General features: G+C 45.6%; 1 protein-coding gene across 2 annotated transcripts; it reads left to right on the forward strand.

The window, feature by feature from the left end:
* Positions 1-354: 354 nt before the first annotated feature.
* LOC142256440 (uncharacterized) lies at positions 355-22,084 on the forward strand. 2 transcript variants are annotated; one of them, XM_075328127.1, is made up of 5 exons: positions 355-587; positions 8,941-9,054; positions 9,144-9,290; positions 20,335-20,484; positions 21,699-22,084. In XM_075328127.1, exons 1-5 carry the CDS (start codon positions 536-538, stop codon positions 21,848-21,850), a joined length of 615 nt encoding a protein of 204 aa, XP_075184242.1. In that variant the 5' UTR covers positions 355-535; the 3' UTR covers positions 21,851-22,084. The 2 variants fall into 2 exon arrangements, with proteins under 2 accessions (XP_075184242.1, XP_075184241.1); XM_075328126.1 differs by lacking the exon at positions 8,941-9,054.
* Positions 22,085-23,758: the final 1,674 nt, after the last annotated feature.

The raw sequence follows: 23,758 nt of genomic DNA on the forward strand, positions 1-23,758 counted from the left end.
TAGTAGAGTTGGAAGGAACCTCAAGGGCCATTGGGTCCAACCCCCTGCAAGTGCAGGCTTTCCTCGATCATCCCAGCTATATGTTTATCCAGTTTCTGCTTGAATATTTCCATTGATGGAGAGCTCACTACCTCCCGTGGTAGCCTGTTCCCTTTAAGGCACCCGAAGAAGAAACAAATAATAGAAAGTGTGCACACAGCTAAAATGTATCCAATTATAATTCCGCTGGGAAAATAAATATATTATTTTGAGTTAATTAAACATTCCCAAAGGCAAGTGAAACAGAACTGGTTTTGGCAAGCTAAAATGGTAGATATTGTAATGGAGTCATATTATAGTTCATCATGCCATTGACGTATTATGGAGAATGGTTTACTAGTGAAACTTGTTACATAGCAAGTGTCAGGGAAGAAATCTCATCCATCCCAAGAGATATTAGTTTCTTTACCTTTCCGAAAAGTATATATATATTATCCCTGTGTACAGAAAATAGAACGAGCAGAAGAGAATCCGAGAAGACGCTCAGTCACCCACAATGAAGAACCTGGTGGCTTTACTTTCCACAATCTCGACCCTTGTCGGTCCAGGTAAGACTTGTGTATCCACTTCTCAGCATATACTATATACGTAATACACAGAGGGGTGTTAGGAAAACATTTTTTTGTAATGTTCATCAATTACTTTAAACAGGTGTATTCAAATGTAAAAATTCACGTTCTTGAACATTTTGTTTTGTTTTGTTAATTGTGACACCCATTACTTGATTTTTGGAAATGGATACATACTGGAATCTCTTACGCGTTGTGTGGTGTGACCTATACTGTAGACCCAAATGTTTCATGCCTAGTGATAGGTTTATAAGAAGTCATACCCTACACCTCCATTGGTAGTTTTAAAGAGTTAATCCTTACTCACATACTGGTAGTTTTGAGATTTATTGTAGAGATGGGAAGATTGGTCAAGATTTAAAATCGTCAAATAATGAAAATTTTACAGGAAATTAGGACTCACGGCAAAGTTATTCTCTGCAAATTAAATGCTCCATTTTATATTCCGGGATATTCAGAGTCCAAATCATAGTACATGCAGAATGTGAGAAAAGAGAAAACTAATTTATGGGCGGCACGGGGGATCACTAATGATTAGAGATGAGCGAACTGGCCGTGGTTCGGCTCGAGCTCGGTTCGCCGAACGGAGGTCTCGTTCGAGTTCGGTTCGTCGAACCGAACTCGAACCAATAGGCTATAATGGGAGGCAATCACAAACACATAAAAACGCATTATAAATGTACACATACAGTTAATAAACATTGCCATAACACTTACCGGTCCCCGCGATCCCTCCTGCACTCTGTCTCCTGCAGCTATTCCATCCGATGATCGCTGAATCCTCCCGGTGACCGGCACTGCCAGCAGTGATGCAGGACCTATCGTGACGTCAAAATAGCCATGTGACCATTCACGTGGCTATTATCTCATTGGCTACAGACTGGTCACATGACTATGACGCGTCATGTAGGACCTGCGAGTGCATCTCTCCGGTACACGGTGCACATTTGTGTATCGCCGTGTACCAGCGACATGCTGTAGCACACGGTCGACTCCCCATTCCGTTAGGGACCGGCTGACACAGCCGGTCATTAACGGGGATCACCGTTGTCACCGCTAACTGCGTTGCTATGACGTCACCGCTAACCGCGGCTCCGGAAATCACATGATCGGAGCCCTGTTGCTATAGTAACGCGTCTGTCACCGCCAGCAGCCAGCAGCACTGATCTCTCACTCCGTGAAGGCTGCACGCTGCTTTCCGTGCAGCCTTCACGGAGTGATTTCTGCACGGGAAGCAGCGTCTTCCCCCATGCAGCAGTGATGGATCAGAGCTACATTTGTTGAACAAGAAAGACAGAAGACCATGGATCGTGGAGGGCTGACAGGGGGTAATAAAGATGGAGTCTCTAATGTGTCTGTGTATTTATTTCTATTAAAGTATTTTTTCTCTGTTTGGTGTCTTTTTTTTAAGCCTTTATTGGAGATTCTTAATGGACGGGTCAAACGTGCCTGACATTAAGAATCTCTGGCTTAATACTAGCTAGTAAAACAAAGCCAGTATTAACTCATGATTACCCAACAAGCCACCCGGCTCCAGGGCTGTTGGAAGAGTTGGATACAGCGCCAGATGATGGCGCTTCTATGAGAGCGCCATTTTCTGGGGCGGCTGCGGACTGCAATTCACAGCAGAGGCGCCCAGAAACCTCGGGCTAACCTGTGCTGTAGATTCCAATCCCCAGCTGCCTAGTTGTACCCGGCTGGACACAAAAATGGAGCGAAGCTCACGTCGTTTTTTTTTAAATTATTTCATGAAATTAGTGAAATAATTAAAAAAAATGGGCTTCCCTATATTTTTGGTTCCCAGCCGGGTACAAATAGGCAACTGGGGGTTGGAGGCAGCCCGTGGCTGCCTGCTGTACCTGGCTAGCATACAAAAATATGGCGAAGCCCACGTCATTTTTTTGGTGGGCAAAAAACTTCTGCATACAGTCCTGGATGGAGTATGCTGAGCCTTGTAGTTCTGCAGCTGCTGTCTGCTCTTCTCCATACAGACAGACAGCAGCTGCAGAACTACAAGGCTCAGCATACTCCATCCAGGACTGTATGCAGAAGTTTTTTGCCCCCTGAAAAAATTATGTGGGCTTCGCCATATTTTTGTATGCTAGCCAGGTACAGCACACAGGTACGGCTGCCCCCAACCCCCAGTTGCCTATTTGTACCCGGCTGGGAACCAAAAATAAAGGGAAGCCCTTTTTTTATTATTTCATGAATTTCATGAAATAGTTAGAAAACAAATGACGTAGGCTTCGCCCCATTTTTGTGTCCAGCCAGGTACAACTAGGCAGCTGGGGATTGGAATCCGCAGCACATGTTGGCCTGAGCTTTCTGGGCCCCACTGCTGCGAATTGCAGTCTGCAGCCGCCTCAGAAAATGGCACTTTCATAGAAGCGCCATCTTCTGGCGCTGTATCAAACTCTTTCAGCACCTGCCTGCTATACCTGGCTAGCATACAAAAATATGGCGAAGCTCACGTCCTTTTTTTGTAGTTTTTTGGCAAAAAAAATAAAAAATGCTTCCCTGGATTTTCCATTGCCAGTGAAGGTAACACCAAGCAGTGGGGGTTAGCAGCCAGTAGCTGCTTGGATTACCCTTAGCTAGCAATACAAAAAATGCAGCGGGAGCCCATATATATTTTTTTTAATTATTTATTTAAATAACTAAAAACAAAATGGGTTTCCCTGTATTTTGATTGCTGGACATCACAGTGCTGTAAAAAAAAATCTTTAAAAAAATGACGTAGCGCTCCGCGGTATTTTTGATTCTCAGCGCAGATAAAGCAGAAAGCTATGGGTTGCCACCCCCATCTGCCTGCCATTACCTTGGTTGGCAATCAAAATACAGGGAAGCCCATTAATTTTTTCTATTTAAAAAATAGTTAAAAAAAAAATGACGTTGGGTCCCCCCATTTTTGATAGCCAGCTAGGGTAAAGCAGACGGCTGTAGCCTGAAAACCACCGCTTGCAGCTTTACCGTGGTTGGGGATCCAATGTGGAGGTCCCCCCAGGCTCTTTTTTATAATTATTTTATAAATATTAATATTTACACAAAAAAAGTAGGGTCCCCCCCAAATTGGATCACCAGCCAAGGTAAAGCGGAGCTGTGGTCTGGTATTCTCAGGGTGGGAAGGTCCATAGTTATTTGGCCTTCACAGCCTAAAAATAGCAGGCCACAGGCACCCCAGACGTGGCGCATCCACTAGATGCGTCAATCCTGGCGCTTCACCCCAGCTCATCCCGTGCCCTGGTGCAGTGGCAAACGGGGTAATAAATCGGGTTGATACTAGCTGTAAGGTCACCTGACATCAAGTCCAGCAGTTTGTGATGTCATGGCGTCTATTAGATACCCAACATCATAAACTGTCAGTACTAACAAAAAAAAAAAAATCGACAAAAGAAATTTATTTGAAAAAACAGTCCCCAAAACATTCCCTCTTTCACCAATTTATTGTAAGAAAAAAATAAAAGGGGTCCCACGACGACTCTGGACCGTCTAGAATATGGGGGGGAGACACTCAGGGAACGTATCCCCAATTTTCTAGGAGTGCAGACCCTTCATGTGAGGAGTGTGGGTGCAATGAATCTGCACTCACTCTCCCCGGGTCCACAGCAGCAGAGTCCATGTCGTAATGGTTGCTACCAAAGCTGCAATGCCCTGCTCATGAGGTAAGGGCATGCCTAATCAGGAGAACTATTCTACATTTCCAAATATTGGTATTTGCTGATATTATTGCTATTCCACCTACTATATATTGGGGATAGGATCTTGGAGATGGAATACCCCTTTAAGTCCAGTTATCCAGCTGAATGAATACTTAACAACAGAGCTCGCTATTTAGATGTGTTTTCTTGTGGCGTATAACAGACTCTCATGTTTGGTAGTCATTCAGCAGGGCAACTATAAAAGCAAATCCCTCCATTTGGAAATGTAGTATAGCTCTCCTGATCAATTATGTTCCTTACCTCATGAGCAGGGCATTGCAGTAATAATAATAATTTATTCATTTATATAGCGTTATTAATTCCATAGCGCTGTATGTCTTTGGAGTGTGGGAGGAAACTGGAGTACCCGGAGGAAACCCACGCAAACACGGGGAGAACATACAAACTCCTTGCAGATGGTGTCCTTGGTGAGAATTGAACCCAGGACCTCAGCGCTGCAAGACTGTAGTGCTAACCACTGAGCCACCGTGCCGCCCATTTAGCTTACAGATGCATAACCACCACTCACTGTGTCTGAACACAGGAAGCTGAGTTGACAGCCGCTCTGTGCATGCGGCAGCGTCTATTGTGAAGGAGAGGGCCGCGGGGGATCAACGCTGCACAGGTACCGTGGGACACCGGGGAACACCGGTGTGGTTATAGGGGGTGACCTGGCAGGGCCTGGGGAGGAGTTTTCTGTCGCATGTGTCATTGCACATGCGACAGAAATCAGAGGAGTAGGGTGAATGCGGCCGGCGCGCTGCTGTGCGTGCAGCCATCTTGGATTTCTGGGAGGGCATCAGGGGGGGCACTTTGGCGACACCGGGGGACCGGAGGGGACCGGGGAGGAGGAGATTTATCATGTTTGTTCATGCCAGATGGGAGATAAATAATTTTTTACCGGCGCTGTCATTTACTGTAACATGATCATCGGTGTACGGTGTATACCTGTGATCACGTGAGCGGGGACCGGAAAAACCGTCCTGAATCATGATCTCCAGGGTCTCAGCTAGCCCTGAAACCCCGGAGATTTTCTGACGCCGGGGGGCGTTATTCACTTATTTCTGCCTGCTGTTTATAAACGCAGATCAGAATAAGGCTACATTAACACGACCGATCCATTTTTGCGGTCTGCAAAAAACAGTCTGTTTTTTTTCATGGGTGCATCCGTGTGGCATCCGTTTCCGTTCCGTAGACGGTCCGTATGTCATCTGTTTGTCATCCGTGTGCCTTCCGTTTTTTTTGTGTACTGCAAAAAAACTGAAGGAGGGTAAATGCATAAAATTACCCAGGATCCATAGCTTCATCCTACATGAGGCGGCCACATGTTCACTCCATTGACATTTTCTACTGCTTTTCACAGCGTAGAGCGCTCTGGTGATTTTCTTGTGCTTGTGCACTTCATATCAGTCTTTTCTGTCATTATAATGGCAGAAAGACACATAATGTCCCACTCTCCTGCATTTTGTAATTTTGCACCCTTTGGTGCCTTTCATGTGGCACTAAGCGGTGCTTAGCTTTGTATTTAGCCAAAAAAAGAAAAAAAAAATGACGTAGGGTTCCCCCTAGTTTTGTAGCCAGCTAGGGTAAAGCAGATGGCTGCAGCCTGCAGACCACAGCTGGCAACCTCACATTGGCTGGTAATCCAAAACTGAGGGCACCCCACGCTGTTATTTTAAATTAAATAAATAATTAAAAAAAAAAAAACACGCAGGGGTCCCCCCAAAATTGGATCACCAGCCAAGGTAAAGCAAACAGCTGGGGTCTGATATTCTCAGACTAGGGAGGTCCATGGTTATTGGACTCTCCCCAGCCTAAAAATAGCATGCCGCAGCCGCCCCAGAAGTGGCGCATCCATTAGATGCGCCAATCCTGGTGCTTCGCCCCAGCTCATCCCGCGCCCTGGTGAGGTGGCAAACGGGGTAATATATGGGGTTAATACCAGATGTGTAATGTCACCTGGCATCAAGCCCTGGGGTTGGTGAGGTCAGGCGTCTATCAGATACCCGACATCACCAACCCAGTCAGTAATAAAAAAAAATAGACGACAAACACATTTTTATTTGAAAAAACACTCCCCAATACATTCCCTCTTTAACCAATTTATTAGAAAGAAAAACAAATCCAGGTCTGGTGTAATCCAAGGGGTTGCCATGACGATCCACACTGTCCCAGTCAATGAAGAGCAGAATGTTCCCCATTGGCTGGGAGAACAATGCAGTGACCTGAGCTAACATCAATGGGTCAGCCCAGGTCACTGCAGGGCATGACAAGTGCTGCTGTCAGCGAGGTACATTACCTGCGCTGATCTCCTGCACACTGACAGCACCTGTCACTGAGTTCAATGACCGCCGCCTTCACAGCCAAGTATCACGAGAGGCCCGTGACGTCACCGCTAGTCAGTCTCGGGTCAGAAGCGAGAGAAGGTGATGTGACAAGCGGCGGCCATGGAGGACAGTGACAGCGCTGAGGTCGGAATGGCGGGACTTCATCACCGCAGGTAAGCCGAGCGGGACCATGTGTGCAGAGTGCAGTGTGTGTGTGTGTGTGTGTATGTGTACACGTACATGCCGCGTGCAGGAGGGGGCGGAGTGAGCTGAGCGGGGAAGTGTGGGCTTCATGCACGTAACTAGGATAAACATCGGGTTACTAACCAAAGCGCTTTGGTTGGATACCCAATGTTTATCTTGGTTACCAGCTTCTGGCAGGCTGCCAGCAATGGCTCCTGCACACTGTAGCTTTAAAAAGCCCTGCTTTTTGCTGCTAGAACCGTTCTCGAACGTATCTAGAACTATCGAACTTTAGCAAAAAGCTCGAGTTCTAGTTCGATCTAGAACAGCCCCCAAAATCACTCGAACCGCGAACTGGAGAACCGCGATTCGCGAACCGCACTCAAGTCTACTAATGATATATCGTCGGGGTCAAGTCATAAGTGACGCACATCCGGCGCCGTTAGTGACATCGCAGCGTGTGACACCAAAGAGCGACGATCAACGATCACAAAAATGGCAAAAATCATTGATCATTAACATGTCGCTCCTTTTCATAATATCATTGGTGGGGCATGCCGCTGGTTGTTCCTCATTTCTGCGGGAGCACACATCGTTGTGTGTGACACTGCATGAACGACGAACATCATCCTATCTGCGTCCACCAGCAATGAGGAAGGAAGAAGGTGAGTGGCATGTTCCGGCTGCTCATCTCCGCCCCTCCTCTACTATTAGACGGCTGCCGTGGGACGTCGCTGTGATGCCGCATGAACCGCCCTCTTAGAAAGGAGGCGGATCTCCGGCCACAGCGACGTCACAGGGAAGGCAAGTCCGTGTGATGGGTGTAAGCGATGTTGTGCACCACAGGCAGCGATTTGGCCGTGACAAAACAACCGACGGTGGCTGGTACGCTTGCAAGCAATATTGGTACCGATATTGCAGCGTGTAAAGTGCCCTTTAAACCTTTGCTCAAGCACCTTTGATACTTGATCGAGTAAGGCTGCTTTCACATTAGCGTTTTTTTGCCTTGAGGAAAAAAACCGCAAACTGCATGTGACTGGATCCTGTTGAATTTGAGTTGAACGCATGCAAATGCAAGTGTTATTTACTGGATCCTGTGACTATCAGCTTGAGTCATGTGGTTGGGAATGAGATGAATGGGCCTGGGCGGGCATTAAAGTCATGATCGGGAGTGAGCTGAATCTGCCATTACAGCGTGGATGCAGCTCTGGACGAGAGTGAGTGTGAGAGTGTGAGTGTGAGTGAGTGTAAGGGAATGTGAGTGAGTGTAAGTGAGAGTGAGTGAGTGTAAGTGAGTGTGCGTGAGTGTGAGGGAATGTAAGTGAGTGTGAGTGAGTGAGAGTGAGTGTGAGTGAGAGTAACTGAATGTGAGTGTGAGTGTGAGAGTGAGTTAGAGTGTAAGTGAGTGTGAGTGAGAGAGTGTGCAAGAGTGAGTGTGAGAGTGAATGTAAGTGAAAGTGTGAGTGAGATTGAGAGTGAGTGTGAGTGAGAGTGAGCGAGTGTGAGTGTGCATGAGAGTGAGTAAGAGAGTGTGAGTGAGAGTGAGTGTAAGTGATAGTGAGTGTGTGTGAGTGTGTTTGAGTGATATTCAGGCCATGTTCTGAACAGCAAACAGGATCCTTCCTGCAGCATACAACCAAAACTGTTAAAACCAGATCCGGCACCCAATAAAATACATTGCAGCTACTGCCGCAATGTACAGGATCCGGTGAGTTGCAGTTTTTGGATGAAGGTGAAAAACGCAACAAGTTGCGTTTTTGATAAAAGGTAAAAAACTGCAACTTACCGGATCCTGACACTACCGCACACAAACGCATGCAAACGCATGTTGCTGCAAGTCCATTGACATTGCATTGAGCAGAAAACGGATCCTGTAAGATGCGTTTTGCCTTTTTTTGCCGACCGGCAAAAAACGCTGATGTGAAACCAGCCTAACATGCCTATCACTAGGCATGAAAGATTTGGGTCTACAGTATTTGTCACACTAGTAGTAATATTGACAACATGACATCAATTGTGAAAAACATGATCGTAATGACAACGAGAACATTCCCCATTTCACCAGACGGTCTCATGATCTCTGTCTCCATATAACATCGGTGGGTTAACACTTTTATTTTCCAGTCTTTACCTATAAATGTTATTCCGGCTTCTCCAGCAACTCTACAACGTGTAATGTGTCTGAGACTGAATGCCTTGGAGATCGATGTATGACCGCTTGCCAATACTCTAACTACAGTAAATAAAAGTCTTGTCTTTATTTTGCCAAAATTGCTGTTTCTCCATCCGTGCTCTGGTTTTGTAATGTGGATTTACTCATTTTGCAGATGGAATTGTGTATAAGTCAATATTGAAATCTTGTGCCAATGAAACTCTGTGTGGAGCCAAGGGTTCAGCATTAATGGAAAAAGCAAAATATCGATTTTATATGAATTGCTGCACTGGGAATTTATGCAATACTGATGGATATGGATGTAAGTGACACAATGGTGATGATAATTGTAATATTAATAATAATTGTGTTTTAAATTACCAACATATTCTGCATTACTTAATAAAGATGAGCCACCCCACTAGTGTTCGAGTTCGGTTCAGCGAACGGCGGCTTAATTTGGCAAACGTTCGACAAACGTTCGATGAACACCTTCGAAAACCATTGAGAACAATGGGAGGCAAACACAAACACATAGAAACACATTATACATGTACACATACAGTAAATAAACATTGCCATTACACTTACAGGTCCCCGCGACGCATCCTGCACTCTGGCTCCCGCCGCTTTTCCTTCCGATAATTGATGCGTCCTCCCGGTAACCAGCACTGATGATTAGACCTATCGTGACGTCAAAATAGCATGTGACCAGTCACGTGTCTATTATCTCATTGGCTACAGACTGGTCACATGGCTAGACGTTATGCTAGGTCCTGTCAGTGCATCTCTCCGGTATGCGGTGCTCATTTGAGCATCTCCGTGTACCGGCGAGATGCAGCGCCGGGAATCATGTGATCGGAGATCACCGTTGCTATAGTAACCCGCCTGTCAGGTTGCTATTGTAAAGGTGGCAGCGGTGACGTCACCGCTTACAACCCGCAGCCTCTGCTCACTCACTGAGTGATTAAACTGCACGGAAGCAGCAGCGTTCTTCCTCCCATGCTGTGCTGTCTGATGTAGCAGAGCTGCATGGGTTGAAGGAGAAAGAAGACAGACCATGATCGTGGAGGGCTGACAGGCAGTAATAAACATGGAGTCTCTAAGTGTGTCTGTGTATTTATTTTTATTAAAGTATTTTTTTCTCTGTGTGGTGTCTTTTTTGTAACCCTTTATTGGAGATTCTTAATGGCTGGGTCAAACTTGCCTGACATTAAGAATCTCTAGCTCAATACTAGCTAGTAAAACAATGCTAGTATTAGCCCATTATTACCCAGCGAGCCACCGTCATCAGGGCAGCTGGAAGAGTTGGATACAGCACCAGATGATGGAGCTTCTATGAAAGTGCCATTTTATGGGGCAGCTGCAGACAGCAATTCGCAGGAGAGGGGCCCAGAAAGCTCGGACCAACCAGTACTGCGGATTCCAATCCCAAGCTGCCTACTTGTACCTGGCTGGACACAAAAATGGGGCGAAGCCCATGTTGTTGTTTTTTTTATTTTTTCATGAAATTCATGAAATAATTAAAAAAAAGGCTTCTCTATATTTTTGCCTCTAATGAGAAACATAGGAAGATTTGGTTAGATTAGTAGAGAATCCAGAAGTAGAATATTCAGCTACAAGGATGGATGGAGAGAGGGATGGATGGAGGGATGGATGGAGGGATGGAGGAAGGGATGAAGGGAGGGATGAAGGGAGGGATGAAGGGATGGATAGATGGAGGGAGGAATGGAGGGAGGGATGAATGGATGGAGGGAGACATGGAGGGAGGGATGGATGGATGGATGGATGAATGAATGGATGGAGGGAGGGATGGAGAGAGGGATGAAGGGAGGGATGAAGGAAGGGATGAATGGATGGAGAGATGGAGGGATGGTTGGCAGGAGGGATGAATGGATGGAGAGAGGAATGGATGGAGGGAAATAGGGAGGGAGGGATGGAGGGATGAAGGGAGGGATGAAGGGAGGGATGAATGGATGGAGAGATGGATGGAGGGATAAATGGATGGGGGGAGGGATGATTGGATGGATGGAGGGAGGGATGGAGGGAGGGATGAAGGGAGGGAAAAATGGATGGAGTGATGGAGGGAGGGATGAAGGGAGGGAGGGATGAATGGATGGAGGGAGGGATGGAGGGAGGGATGGAGGGAAGGATGAAGGGAGGGATGAAGGGAGGGATGAATGGATGGAGAGATGAGGGAGAGATGGAGGGAGAGATGGAGGGAGGGATGGAGGAAGGGAGGGATGAATGGATGGAGGGATGGAGGGATGGATAGATGGATGGATGGGAGGGCAAACATCGGCACTACCGCACTCATCCTCGCACACATGCAGGCACTACTGCACGCATCATCCTCGCACACACGTAGGCACTACAACCCCCATCATCACCGCACACGCAGGCATTACCTCAGTGACGTCCCCGGTGACAGCGCGGCTCACGTAAGTCGCTGCGTGGATCTGACACAGAGCGCTTATGTTCTACGGCACTCCCTGTGAGCTTCATGTAGCAGAGCTGGATGTGTCGCGGGACCTCGTGGATTACGTCGGACCTGGAGGGGTATTTGGGGATTTTAATAAAATCGTGAAAGGTTGTTTTTTTGTCTTTTATTCCAAATAAAGGATTTTTCATTGTGTGTGTTTACTTTCACTTACAGGTTAATTATGGAAGGTATCTCGGGGAGACGCTTGCCATGATTAACCCCTTATTACCCCAATTGCCACCGCACCAGGGCAATTCGGGATGAGCCGGGTAGAGTCCCGGGACTGTCGAATCTAATGGATGTGGCAATTCCGGGCGGCTGTTGGCTGATATTGTTAGGGAGGTGGGCTCCCCAAAACGTGGCGCTCCCCATCCGAACAATACCAGCCTCCAGCCGTGTGGCTTTATCCTGGCTGGTATCAAAATGGGGGGGAACCGCAGGTTTTTTTTTTATTATTTATTTATTTTTCTGCTTGATATAGACCCACCCGCCGGCGGCTGTGATTGGTTGCCATGAGACAGCTGTCACTCATCGTTGGGGCGTGTCTAACTGCAACCAATCATGGGCGCTGGTGGGCGGGGAAAGCAGGGAATACCAGATTGAAGAATGAAATGGCAGCCATTTTCAAAAGAGAAAAAAGCCACTGGAGCATTGTGACAGCCGTGCAGCGCTGCATTGTGATCGGTGTGTAGGAAAGAGAGAGGGATTGTGCTGGGGATGCAGGATGCATGCAGATATGCAACGTGCACACATAACCTTACTGTGAAAAGCCACGCTTTTGGTGATCGAACCATTATCAAACGTAACTCGAACTGTCGAACGTGAAGCAAATCATTCGAGTTCGTCGAACGACTCGAACACCGACCAAAATCACTTGAATTTGAATTGGTAAACCGTTTGAATCGAACATCGCTCAACTCTACTTAACAATCAAAAGGGGACATGTACACATAATAAAAACAATACAAATAAACACAATTCAACAGATCCTGTTGGAGTGAGGGTCCATCTCACAAGCTTACAATCTATAGGTTTGACGCTAACCCCCAGGGAGAGCAGGTACACTAGAATAATGTAAAACACCAAGGTGTAGTGAGGACCCCATTGAAAAAAATGGCAGGCAAACACATAGAAAACACAAAAAAAAAGGTTCAGTTTACCAGCTTAGAAGCCACAGGACAAATCAGGAGGTGCACGGATGGATCCAGATGAGCCAGTTCTGGTATGACGTACGTATACACAGAGTAAACTCCTTCTACGGTGTCCAAAAGTGAAAATACTCAGAAGTCCTTATAGGGCAAGGACATGTGACATACACAGCCAATTCAATATGTAGCAGAAGAAATTGACCGCAATTACCGTTGCTGTGTCCGAAGTTCTTTATTTCAAAATTTCAGTGCAGGATAAAATCATTAGCGGGACGACGGCCGTTTCGCCTGTAATTAGGCTTTCACGGGTCCACATGTGAGTGCAGTGTACCTCTCCTTAAATAGGAGCCAGCATCCAGATAACATCACCGCACAAACAAAAATATGGAATGTTTTACAAAAACAAATAAAACAACACAATATGTATGTGCTGCACACAATATAATACTAAAATCCAAATGGATAAACCAGAGATAACATTTGAGAGGTAAGAGGAACAATTAATGTAATATAAACTGTTATACAGTAAAAAATACAGTAAAAAATACAGTGAGAAGTACGGTTATTTTACAATCATGTGATGCAAGATGTTTGGTCAAATCCTTACATATAATCTAATATTTTTATAACCCCTATAAATGGGCATTCTTACTGTTACTGCAAAAAAAAAAAAAAAACATCATACAGGCAATACTATTTTCGTTCATAAAAAGACTGTCATGTCGTTGCGGTCATTCAGACCCAAGTTGCCCTGCGCTCCATATTTAATTATTAATTTCGCTTCAGCCTGCAATAACAATTTATGGAGATCTCCTCCTTGTGATGGTAATGACATTCTTACTAATCCAGCAAAGCGCAGGACCTCAGGTCGACTTCCATGGGCTTCACGTACATGGTCTATCAACCTGGGGGAGCCCTTGCCCGTTAGGATTGAGTTAAAATGTTTCCTAAATCGGACATACAAACACCTAATGGTTTTTCCAATATAAAACCTTCCACACGGGCATGTCACTACATAAACCACGAATTTTGTTTTGCACGAAATAAACTGTTGAGTTCTATGAATATGGGCACCAATCTGTAAGGAATTACCGGTTAAATGCAGATCACAAAATCTGATTTGTCGACATCGGTAGTTCCCCACAGGAGTTTGTTTATCGAGCCAGGATTTTGGACTTACTAGTCTGTTCCTGACTAATAGGTCTCTCAAGTTGTGGCTTCTCCTATAGGTAACAAGTGGTTGGGAACGAGTCATATTTATTAAATCAGAGTCTCTCTCCAAGATGTACCAATTCCTCTCTAACGCTTTTTTTATTTTTTCATGCATGGGGCCAAATTTGAAGCTGAAAATGAATCTGTCATTAGTGTCACTTTTTTTCCTTTTGTTCTTATTATAACAATTCCCGCTTTTTTGACAGCTATGATCTTTCTGATTCACAGTTTTATTGTATGCTACATCAATAACAGTATCAGGATACCCCCGAGCCCGTAACCTTTGTTTTAAATCCATAGCTTGTTCCGAGAAGCCTTCGCAAGTACTGTTAGTTCTTTTTAGTCAAAACATTGGGCATACGGTAAGGCGGTTTTAGTGTGCTGGGGATGGGCACTTCGAAAATGCAGCAAAGAATTAGTCACTGTTGGCTTACGATATACTCTTGTAGCAATTTTGCCTTGCTCCACCCATACATCCACATCCAAAAAACTAAGTGAGTCTCCTCCAAACACGGATGTGAACGACATGTTCATGGTGTTTACGGAGTTAAGATAGGTAACAAAGTTACACGTCGTCCACATACCTCAGATAATGCCGGATGTATTTTAAATATGGGTTGGAGTCATCAAAGACAAACTTGCTTTCAAAAAAGCCCAAAACTGGTTAGCCATGACGCAAGATACGGGGGTACCCATAGCGGTATCCCCGCACTGTATGTACCATTGATCCAGAAACATAAAGGCATTCTTTGAAAGAACAAATTCTAGTGCTTCCCCAACAAAATCACAAAACAGGGGACTTTTTCCACTCCGTGCTACTATGTCCCTAACTGCCTCTATGCCTAACAATGTTAATTTTGTGCCTCTTGTCCTGATGAAGGGAGCAGAGCTCTTGAAACGCGTAGACTCAAGCTACAATAAAGGAACATTGAATATCTTCTCGTCCTTGTGCCTGGTGAATAGCGTGGCATAAAACCCCTTCTCCATTATTACTCACTACACAGGCTCAGTCAGACTAAGCAAAAGACTTGTGTCTTGTATTATACCAGGATCAAATGCACCTGTTACATCAAAATTTCCACCAAAAGACGCACATGGCTGTTCGCCCTCAGGAACTCTTCTATTATTTACAGAAACCTGGTGAAAGTGTTTATATAAGTGGATCTTCCTTATAGCTTTAAAGAGATCCACTTTAAATTCCACAAAATCAAACCCTTCTGGGACACAAAAGATAGCACAGAAAGCATGTCATTAGAGAGTTCATGATCAGACAGATTTACTACCACATTATCATTCATAGGATTATCACTTATTTAATTTCTAGGGATATCAGTTAAATTGACAATTAATTCCTCCAAGATACCGTTTTTCTTTTGCGACCTTTTCCCTTTCCGATTCTTCCTGCCCTCCCGTTGGGTGCGTTTCCTAAAGGGGTCAGGTAGTGAGGACCCCATTGAAAACAATGGCAGGCAAACACATGGAAAACACAAAAAAAAGGTTCAGCTTACCTGCGTAGAAGCCACAGGACAACTCAGGAGGTGCACGGATGGATCCAGATGAGCCAGTTCTGGTATGAAGTACGTATACACAGAGTAAACTCATTCTACGATGTCCAAAAGTGAAACTACTCAGAAGTCCTTATAGGGCAAGGACATGTGACATACACAGCCAATGACACATGCCCTTGCTTGTGTGCAAAAAATGCACTTTGCTGTTTGTGTGTGTGATTGGCTGACAGCCTGCACCGCCCCACTGTACGTGCGGTTAGGAAAAAAAAATGGAGATCGCCATTATTTCAGGAACCCCCGCCCCCCCCGCACACTATACACTGAATTTGGATATTATTATTAACATTGCGCACATTGCGTAGTGTCCATGCGTATAATTCTGCAGCAGTTTGGCAGCACATGTGAATGAATTGTGACTGCAGAATCGATGCAGAATGCATGCGCACTGGATGCTTGGCATCCGTCACAGTGTGTTTTAAATAGTGTGATATAAAGGCAATGTATTCCTGTGAAATAACGCGTTGTGTTAAACCGAGAGAGAGAGAGCGAGCCCCCATCATCATCAATGTACACACCCCTACACTACCGCACTCATCATCACTGCACAATTGGCACTACCGCACTCATCATCACCGCACACACACTGGCACTACCGCCCTATCATCAACGCACACACTCCATGACTACCGCCCCCATTATTACCACACACTCGCAAGCGCTACCGCCCCATTATCATCACCGCACACACCCCGGCAGTACCGCCCCCATCATCATTACCGCACACACGCAAGCACTACCATCTCCATCTTCATCCCCGCACACACCTCGGCACTACCGCACCCATTATCACCGCACAAACGCAAGCACTACTGCCTCCATCTTCATCCCCGCACACACCCCGGCACTACCACACACATCATCACCACACACATGCAGGCACTACCGCCCCCATTATCATCACCGCACACACCACAGCAGTGCCGCCCCCATTATCATCCCCGCACCCAACTTGGCACTACTGCCCCCATCATCATCACCGCACACACCCTGGCACTACCGCCCCCATCATGATCCCCGTACACACTCCAGCACTACCGCACCCATCATCGCCGCACACACGCAAGTACTACCGCTCCCATTATCATCACCGCACACACCCCGGCAGTACCGCCCCCATTATCCTCCCCACTCACACCCCGGCACTAACACCCCCATCATCATCGCCGCACACACACAAGCACTACCGCCACCATCATTATTCATGCACACACCCCGGCACTACCACACCCATCATCACCGCAAACACGCAAGCACTACCGCCCCCATCATCATCACCGCACACACCCCGGAAGTACCGACCCATTATCATCCTCACACATACCCCAGCACTACCGCACCCATCATCACTGCCCACACGAAAGCACTACCGCACCCATCATCATCCCCGCACACACCCCAGCACTACCGCACCCATCATCACCACATACACGCAAGCACTACCACCCCCATTATCATCACCGCACACACCCCGGCAGTACCGCCCCCATTATCATCCCCGCACACACCCCGCCACTATCGCCCTCATCATCATCACCGCACACACGCAAGAACTACCGCCCCCATTATCATCCCTGCACACACGCAGGCCCTATCCGAGTGAAGTCTCCGGTGATGGAGCAGCTCACTTCAGGTGCAGTGTGGAGCTGGCACAGAGTGCTTGTGTTCTACGGCGCTCCCTGTCAGCTTCATGTAGCAGAGCTGAAAGCATCGTGTGGATTACTTTGAACCTGGATGGGTGATTGGGGATTAATAAAGTGGTAAATGAGGGAGGGTTTGTCTTTTATTCCAAATAAAGGATTTTTCGTTGTGTGTGTTTATTTTCACTTACAGGTTAATCATGGAAGGTATCTTGGGGAGACGCCTGCCATGAATAACCTAGGACTTAGTGGCAGCTATAAGCTGTCATTTAACTCCTTATTACCCCGATTGCGACCTCACCAGGGCTATTCGGGATGAGCCGGGTAGAGTTTCGGGACTGTCGCATCCAATGGATGCGGCAATTCCGGGTGGCTGCTGGCTGATATTGTTAGGGTGGTGGGCTCCCCATAACGAGGTGCTCCCCATCCTGACAATACTAGCCTCCAGCTGTGTGGCTTTATCCTGGCTGGTATTAAAATTGGGGGGGGACCACAGGTTTTTTTTTTTTAATTATTTATTTATTTTACTGTACGATATAGACCCGCCCACCGGTGGCTGTGATTTGTTGCAGTGAGACAGCTGTCACTCAGCGTCGGGGCATGTCTGACTACAACCAATCATGGGCACCAGTGGGTGGGGAAAGCAGGGAATACGAGATTGAATAATGAGCGGCAGCCATTTTCAAAAGAGGAAAAGCCGCCGGAGCTTTGTGACAGTCGTGCAGCTGATCGGAGAGTAGGAAAGAGTGAGGGATTGTGCTGGGGACGCAGGACACATGCAAATACGCAACGTGCGCACATAGCCTTACTGTCAAAAGCCACGTTTTTGGTGATGAACCGTTATCAAACGTTAACTCGAACTGTTGAATGTGAAGCAAATCGTTTGAGTTCGTCGAGCGACTCGAACACCGCCCAAAATCACTCGAATTTGAAATTGGCGAACGGTTCGATTCGAACATCACTCATCTCTAATTAATACCGAACCGTACATTTTGATTACTTTGCAGAGTATACTATAATCCGTAAATATTGAAATTCAACTATTACACCCTATACAAGGTCATTAATAAATGTGTTAGAAAGAAGAGGACCCAATACTGACCCCTATGGTACCCCACAAGGTCTGAGTGTGTACCTATAATAACCACCTTATGTTTCTTATCACTGACTTAGTTGTTAAACCAAATACACATATTGTTTTTATTTTAAGTTCCAACTATTATGTCACGGGATCAAATGCCTTTCAAAATTCCAGATATGCAACATCCATGACATTACCTTAATTCAATCTGTAACTTACCTCTTTATAGAAGCTGATTAGATTAGTATGATAAAACCAATCTGTCATATAGGGTGGCTTTACACTCTGCGATATTGGTACCGATATCACTAGCAAGCGACCCGCCCCCCATCGTTTGTGCGAAACGGGCATATCGCTGCCCGTCGCGCACAAAATCGTGTAACCCCGTCACACATACTTACCTACATAGCGACGTCGCTGTGACCGGTGAGCTGACTCCTTTCTAAGGGGGCGGTCCGTTCGGCGTCACAGTGACGTCACTTAGCGGCCGCCCAATGAAAGCGAAGGGCCGGAGATGAGCGGGACGAACATCCCGTCCATCTCCTTCCTTCCGCATTGTGGCCGGCGGCAGGTAAGGCGATGTTCCTCACTCCTGCATGTTCCTTACTCTGCTTGCATACACAGCGATGTGCACTGCCGCAGGAACGAGGAACAACAACGGCAAAGCGATAGTATCGATAATTGGGAGCGGACCCCCATGTCAACGAGGAGCGATTTTGGACATTTTTGCAACGATCCAAAATCGCTCCTTGGAGTCACACACTACGAGATCGCTACAGCAGCCAGACGTGCGTCACAAATTCCGTGACCCCAACGAGATAGCTGTAGCAAAATCGTAGCATGTAAAGCCCGCTGTATGCACATGGTGATGTTGAGTTTTTAGGCTTTTCTTATTGAGATATTCCATGACAGCATCTCTTAGAAATCCAGGGTAGTAATACCACACAAGGCCCTGGAACTAGGGAGGAGAAAGCGCGGGTCATCTTTTAACACAGACCTGAGACTACACACTGCACTCCCTATAATCTTTGGACAAGTCATTTCCTTTGTACCTCAAATGACTAATCACTGGATGACTCTGGGCTAGCCATGGCTAGTTAGCTTGGAAGCAAGATGCTAGTCTTACTACTACAATAAAAAAAACTGGAATAGAAACAAACAAGCAGAAATAAATCAACAAATGTAAAGGCCGCTTTACACGCAACGACATCGTTAATGAGATGTCGTTGGGGTCACGGAATTCGTGACACACATCCAGCCTTATTAGCGACGTCGTTGTGTGTGAAACGCAGGAACGACCGTTAACGATCAAAATTACTCACCTTATTGTTGATCGTTGACGCGTAGTTCCTTTCCTGAATATCGTTGCTGTTGAAGGACACAGGTTGTTCGTCTTTCCTGCGGCAGCACACATCGCTATGTGTGACACTGCAGGAACGAGGAACTACATCGTTCCTGCGTCCACCGGCAATGAGGAAGGAAGGAGGTGGGCGGGATATTCCGCCCGCTCATCTCCACCCCTTTGCTTCTATTAAACGGCTGCTGTGTGATGTTGCTGTGACGCCACACGAACCGCCGCATTAGAAAGGAGGCGGTTCGCCGGCCAAAGCAACGTCGCGGGGAAGGTAAATCTGTGTGACGGGTGTAAGCGATGTTGTGCGCCACGAGCAGCGATTTGCCCGTGACGCACAACTGACAGGGGCAGGTACGCTCGCTAACGATATCGGTACCGATATCGCAGCAGGTAAAGTAGGCTTTACTTAACAGCTCCCACAAGAAAAACTTCTCCTGGGAGGTCAGCATAGAAGAACTGTCATTGGCAAATAAATGGGAGAGTAGGGAATGAGTTTAGATAATGACAGGGAATGGCATCAAGGTGCAGCAGCTTAGATTAGAGCTATATGTAATTTCAGCAGTATTAGAAAGGAACTCCTAACCCTTTCAACACCAAATGAAAATAAATTTGCTCTACCCATGTTAAAGAGCACCTACAATTTGCTAATGGCTGGGCCATTCTAATGCCAGAAACTGAAAAGGTTTCAACCAGATTGTTGTTGCAGGGGTCAACTCTCTAATTTTTAAGTATTTTTCTGTATGTGTAATTGAAAAAAGTCTATAAAAAAATTAACTATCATGTCGACATCGATTTTCTAATGATTTGCTCATTTCTAATCAACACATTTAAAGTTATAACTCAATGCAAATATTTTCTGAAACAATCATTGTATTATTCTCCAGTTCCTACAGAAGATCCAACCCCAAATGGTGCAAAATGTCCAACCGGCTACTGTACCGGTAGTTTGCTGGAATGTAAGAAAGACAAGGAAATGAACTGCACCGGATCCATGGATCAATGTTTTGAGTATAGGGGAGACGCAATCGATCCGGGTCAGTAATGTTTATAATTTTCATGAAAAAAATACTTCTGTGTATATTTGATAACTTGGAAATTTTCAAATTGCATTAAAGGTACATACACAGAAATCATTAGGCCCATAGAAAAACACAACTAAAAACACAAAATACCGGGAAAAAGCCCAATCCCACTTGTATACAATATGTACTCTACAACAGACTCTATAGGTACAAGGGATAGATCAAAACCAGTGGATTAAGTAGCTGTACCCAGTGTATTAAGCAAATACCTGTATATATGGTGAGACAAAAATATGGCGGATCTCTGGTCACATGATCACAGGTACTTCTCCATAACTTCTCTTCTGCACTGCTGAGCTCTGACCTCTCATGAACATAATGCAGTCATTATCACAGAAGTGGGCAGACCATGGACATGACATTTAGCACTTAGCCCCCCCAAATTAGGAATTTCATATTAGTAGTATTGTCTAAAGGGTGCTTTATGCGCTGCGATATTGGTAACGATATATCGTCGGGGTCACGTCGTTAGTGACGCACATCCGGCACTGTTACCGACATCGCAGCGTGTAACACAAATGAGCGATGATCAACGAGCACAAAAATGTGAAAAATCGTTGCTCAATGAAACATCACTCATTTCCTTAATATCGCTGCTGCCACAGGTACGATGTTGTTTGTGGTTCCCAGGAATTGGTGCCCTCCTACTTCTTGAGTAAAAAACTGGTTCCTGTGGCATCACACATCGCTATGTGTGACACAGCAGGAACGACGAACATTTCCTTACCTGCGTCCACTGGCAATGCGGAAGGAGGAGATGGGCGGGATGTTACGTCCCGCTCATCTCCGCCCCTCCGCTCCTATTGGCCTGCCGCTTAGTGATGTCGCGGTGACATCACTGTGACGCCAAACGCATCTCCCCCTCGAAGGAGGGATTGTTCGGCTGTCACAGCGACGTCGCAGGTCAGGTAAGTGTGTGTGACGCTGCTGTAACGATAATGTTCGCTACGGCAGCGATCATCAAATGTCGCAAGAACGACAGGGGCGGGTGCTATCACGCTCGACATCGCTAGCGATCTTGCAACGTGTAAAGCACCCTTTATTCCATTGGCAGCGCGCCTCTGATCCCATTGATATTGCTATAATGGATTTTAACTTATCTAAATTAGTAATACGGACAAAATATATTTTACCTAATGATGTCTGTTATTATTTTATTTATCCAGGTCACAGAGAGAGGACATTTTCTGTAAAAGGCTGTATTAACACTGACTCCTGCAAATTTAACTTTGACTGCGCTATCGGGGTTTCAGAAGTAAAGAAGAAGTTTGTGAACTGTTATAAGTTACATCATAATCAAGGAAACTCCAGTGAATAAATTAAAGAAATCAGTATCTCAAGTTATACTTATCTTGCTCTCTACATTTGTCCTAGTGAAAAATGATTATTTAGAAGGATAAAATAGTAATTGTACTTATAGATTTAGAATTATTGAAAAGGTTGCTGAATAATCACATATTTTCATGAGTAGCTTAATTCATATAAAATGTAATGTGGAGGTACAAAGACATGTCCTTTCAGCCAATAGACATATGCAGTAGCTTACCTAGAAATGAGTTAAATAAAAATTTAAATTTCCAAATATGTTCTTTAGAGATGAAGGAATCTGTTCAAAGTTAATTGACATCTCTTGAATCTAATTTTTATACAATGCACTTTCAAAACAGTTTGCCGGAATAAAACAATCGACCTTCGCTGCTCATCTGTCCCACCTCGGCAGCTTCGAACTGTCCTATTTTGGCTCTTTTGTCATCTTCATTCAGTGCCATGTGTTTACACAACTTAATGTTTATGCTCAAGGCACTTACTGTAGGGTACTTAACACGCTGCAATATCGGTACCAATATCGCTAGCGAGCAAAACCGCCCCCATCGGTTGTGCGTCATGGGCAAATCGCTGTCCGTGGCGCACAACATCGCTAACACCCGTCACACGGACTTACCTTCCCTGTGACGTCACTCTGGCCGGCGATCCGCCTCCTTTCTAAGGGGGCGGTTCGTGTGGCTTCACAGCGACGTCACATGGCAGCCATCCAATAGCAGAGGAGGGGCGGAGATGAGCAACCGGAACATGACGCCCACCTCCTTCCTTCCTCATTGCCGGTGGACGCAGGTAAGGAGATGTTCGTCATTCCTGCGGTGTCACACATAGCGATGTAAGCTGACGTAGAAACAACGAACAACATCGTACCTGCAGCAGAAACGATATTTGGAAAAGGAGCAATGTGTCAACGAGCAACGATTTTTCACGTTTTTGCGCTCGTTGATCGTCGCTCCTTGGTGTCACACGCTGCGATGTTGCTAACAGCGCCGGATGTGCGTCACTAACGACATGACCCCCATGATATTTCGTTAGCGATGTCGCAGTGTGTAAAGCACCCTTATGTCTCAAATGATGGTCATTCTGATGTCTAAGGCCTACAATGTGCCAGAAGACCCAATGTTGAAAGAATATGTTAAAAGAGCCAAAAAGAACACTTGAATGATGGGGCGCATGGAGGATGGGGCTACCAGCTGAATAAGTGATCAAGTTCTGAGGTCTAAAGTAATGAAAATATTAAATAACTTTGCTACAAATCAAATTTCAAGGCCACATTTTATCAAATTGAAAATATAAATTTCACCAATTTCCCTCACCACTTTCGTATAGGCTTCCTTTGTATATTTACATAGTTACATAGTTACTTAGGTTGAAAAAAGACCTAGGTCCATCTAGGTCAGCCTTTTGTACACAATATGTTTTTCTATATAATGCTTAGAAATGTTATGCTTCAAGCGTGGCGAGCGCTATCAGACCAAAAGGAGTCTAACACAATAAAAAAAACACCAAAACCATACCACAAATGGGGGGAAAACTGGGGGCACAATAACAGAGGTGGAACTTGACGCTAGTGAGATGGTTGATGGGACACCTCTTATCTTCACCTGTAGCTATATCCACTCTCCTAGCCTGTCCAAGCAGCACCCTGAGATTTTGGGAAACTTTTTAGATGCCCTGACTAGTGAGAGGCCGGTGAGATACACTAATCCTAAGGCTGCATTAATAAGGGAAGATGGTAGGGGAGACAAACAGGGGAAAAATTGAAACACAAAAGGATAAAGATCGGCTTCTGGAATGTGCCAACTCAGCTCCTTCTACCAAGGGGGCCAGTATACAAATGGATTTGTATCTTCAGCAGGGATTGCTGGGTAACACCTCTAGTTAAACCTGAAGGGTGTGATACAAA

This window comes from Anomaloglossus baeobatrachus, chromosome 11 (genome assembly GCF_048569485.1).
Source record: "Anomaloglossus baeobatrachus isolate aAnoBae1 chromosome 11, aAnoBae1.hap1, whole genome shotgun sequence".
NCBI lineage: Eukaryota > Metazoa > Chordata > Amphibia > Anura > Aromobatidae > Anomaloglossus > Anomaloglossus baeobatrachus.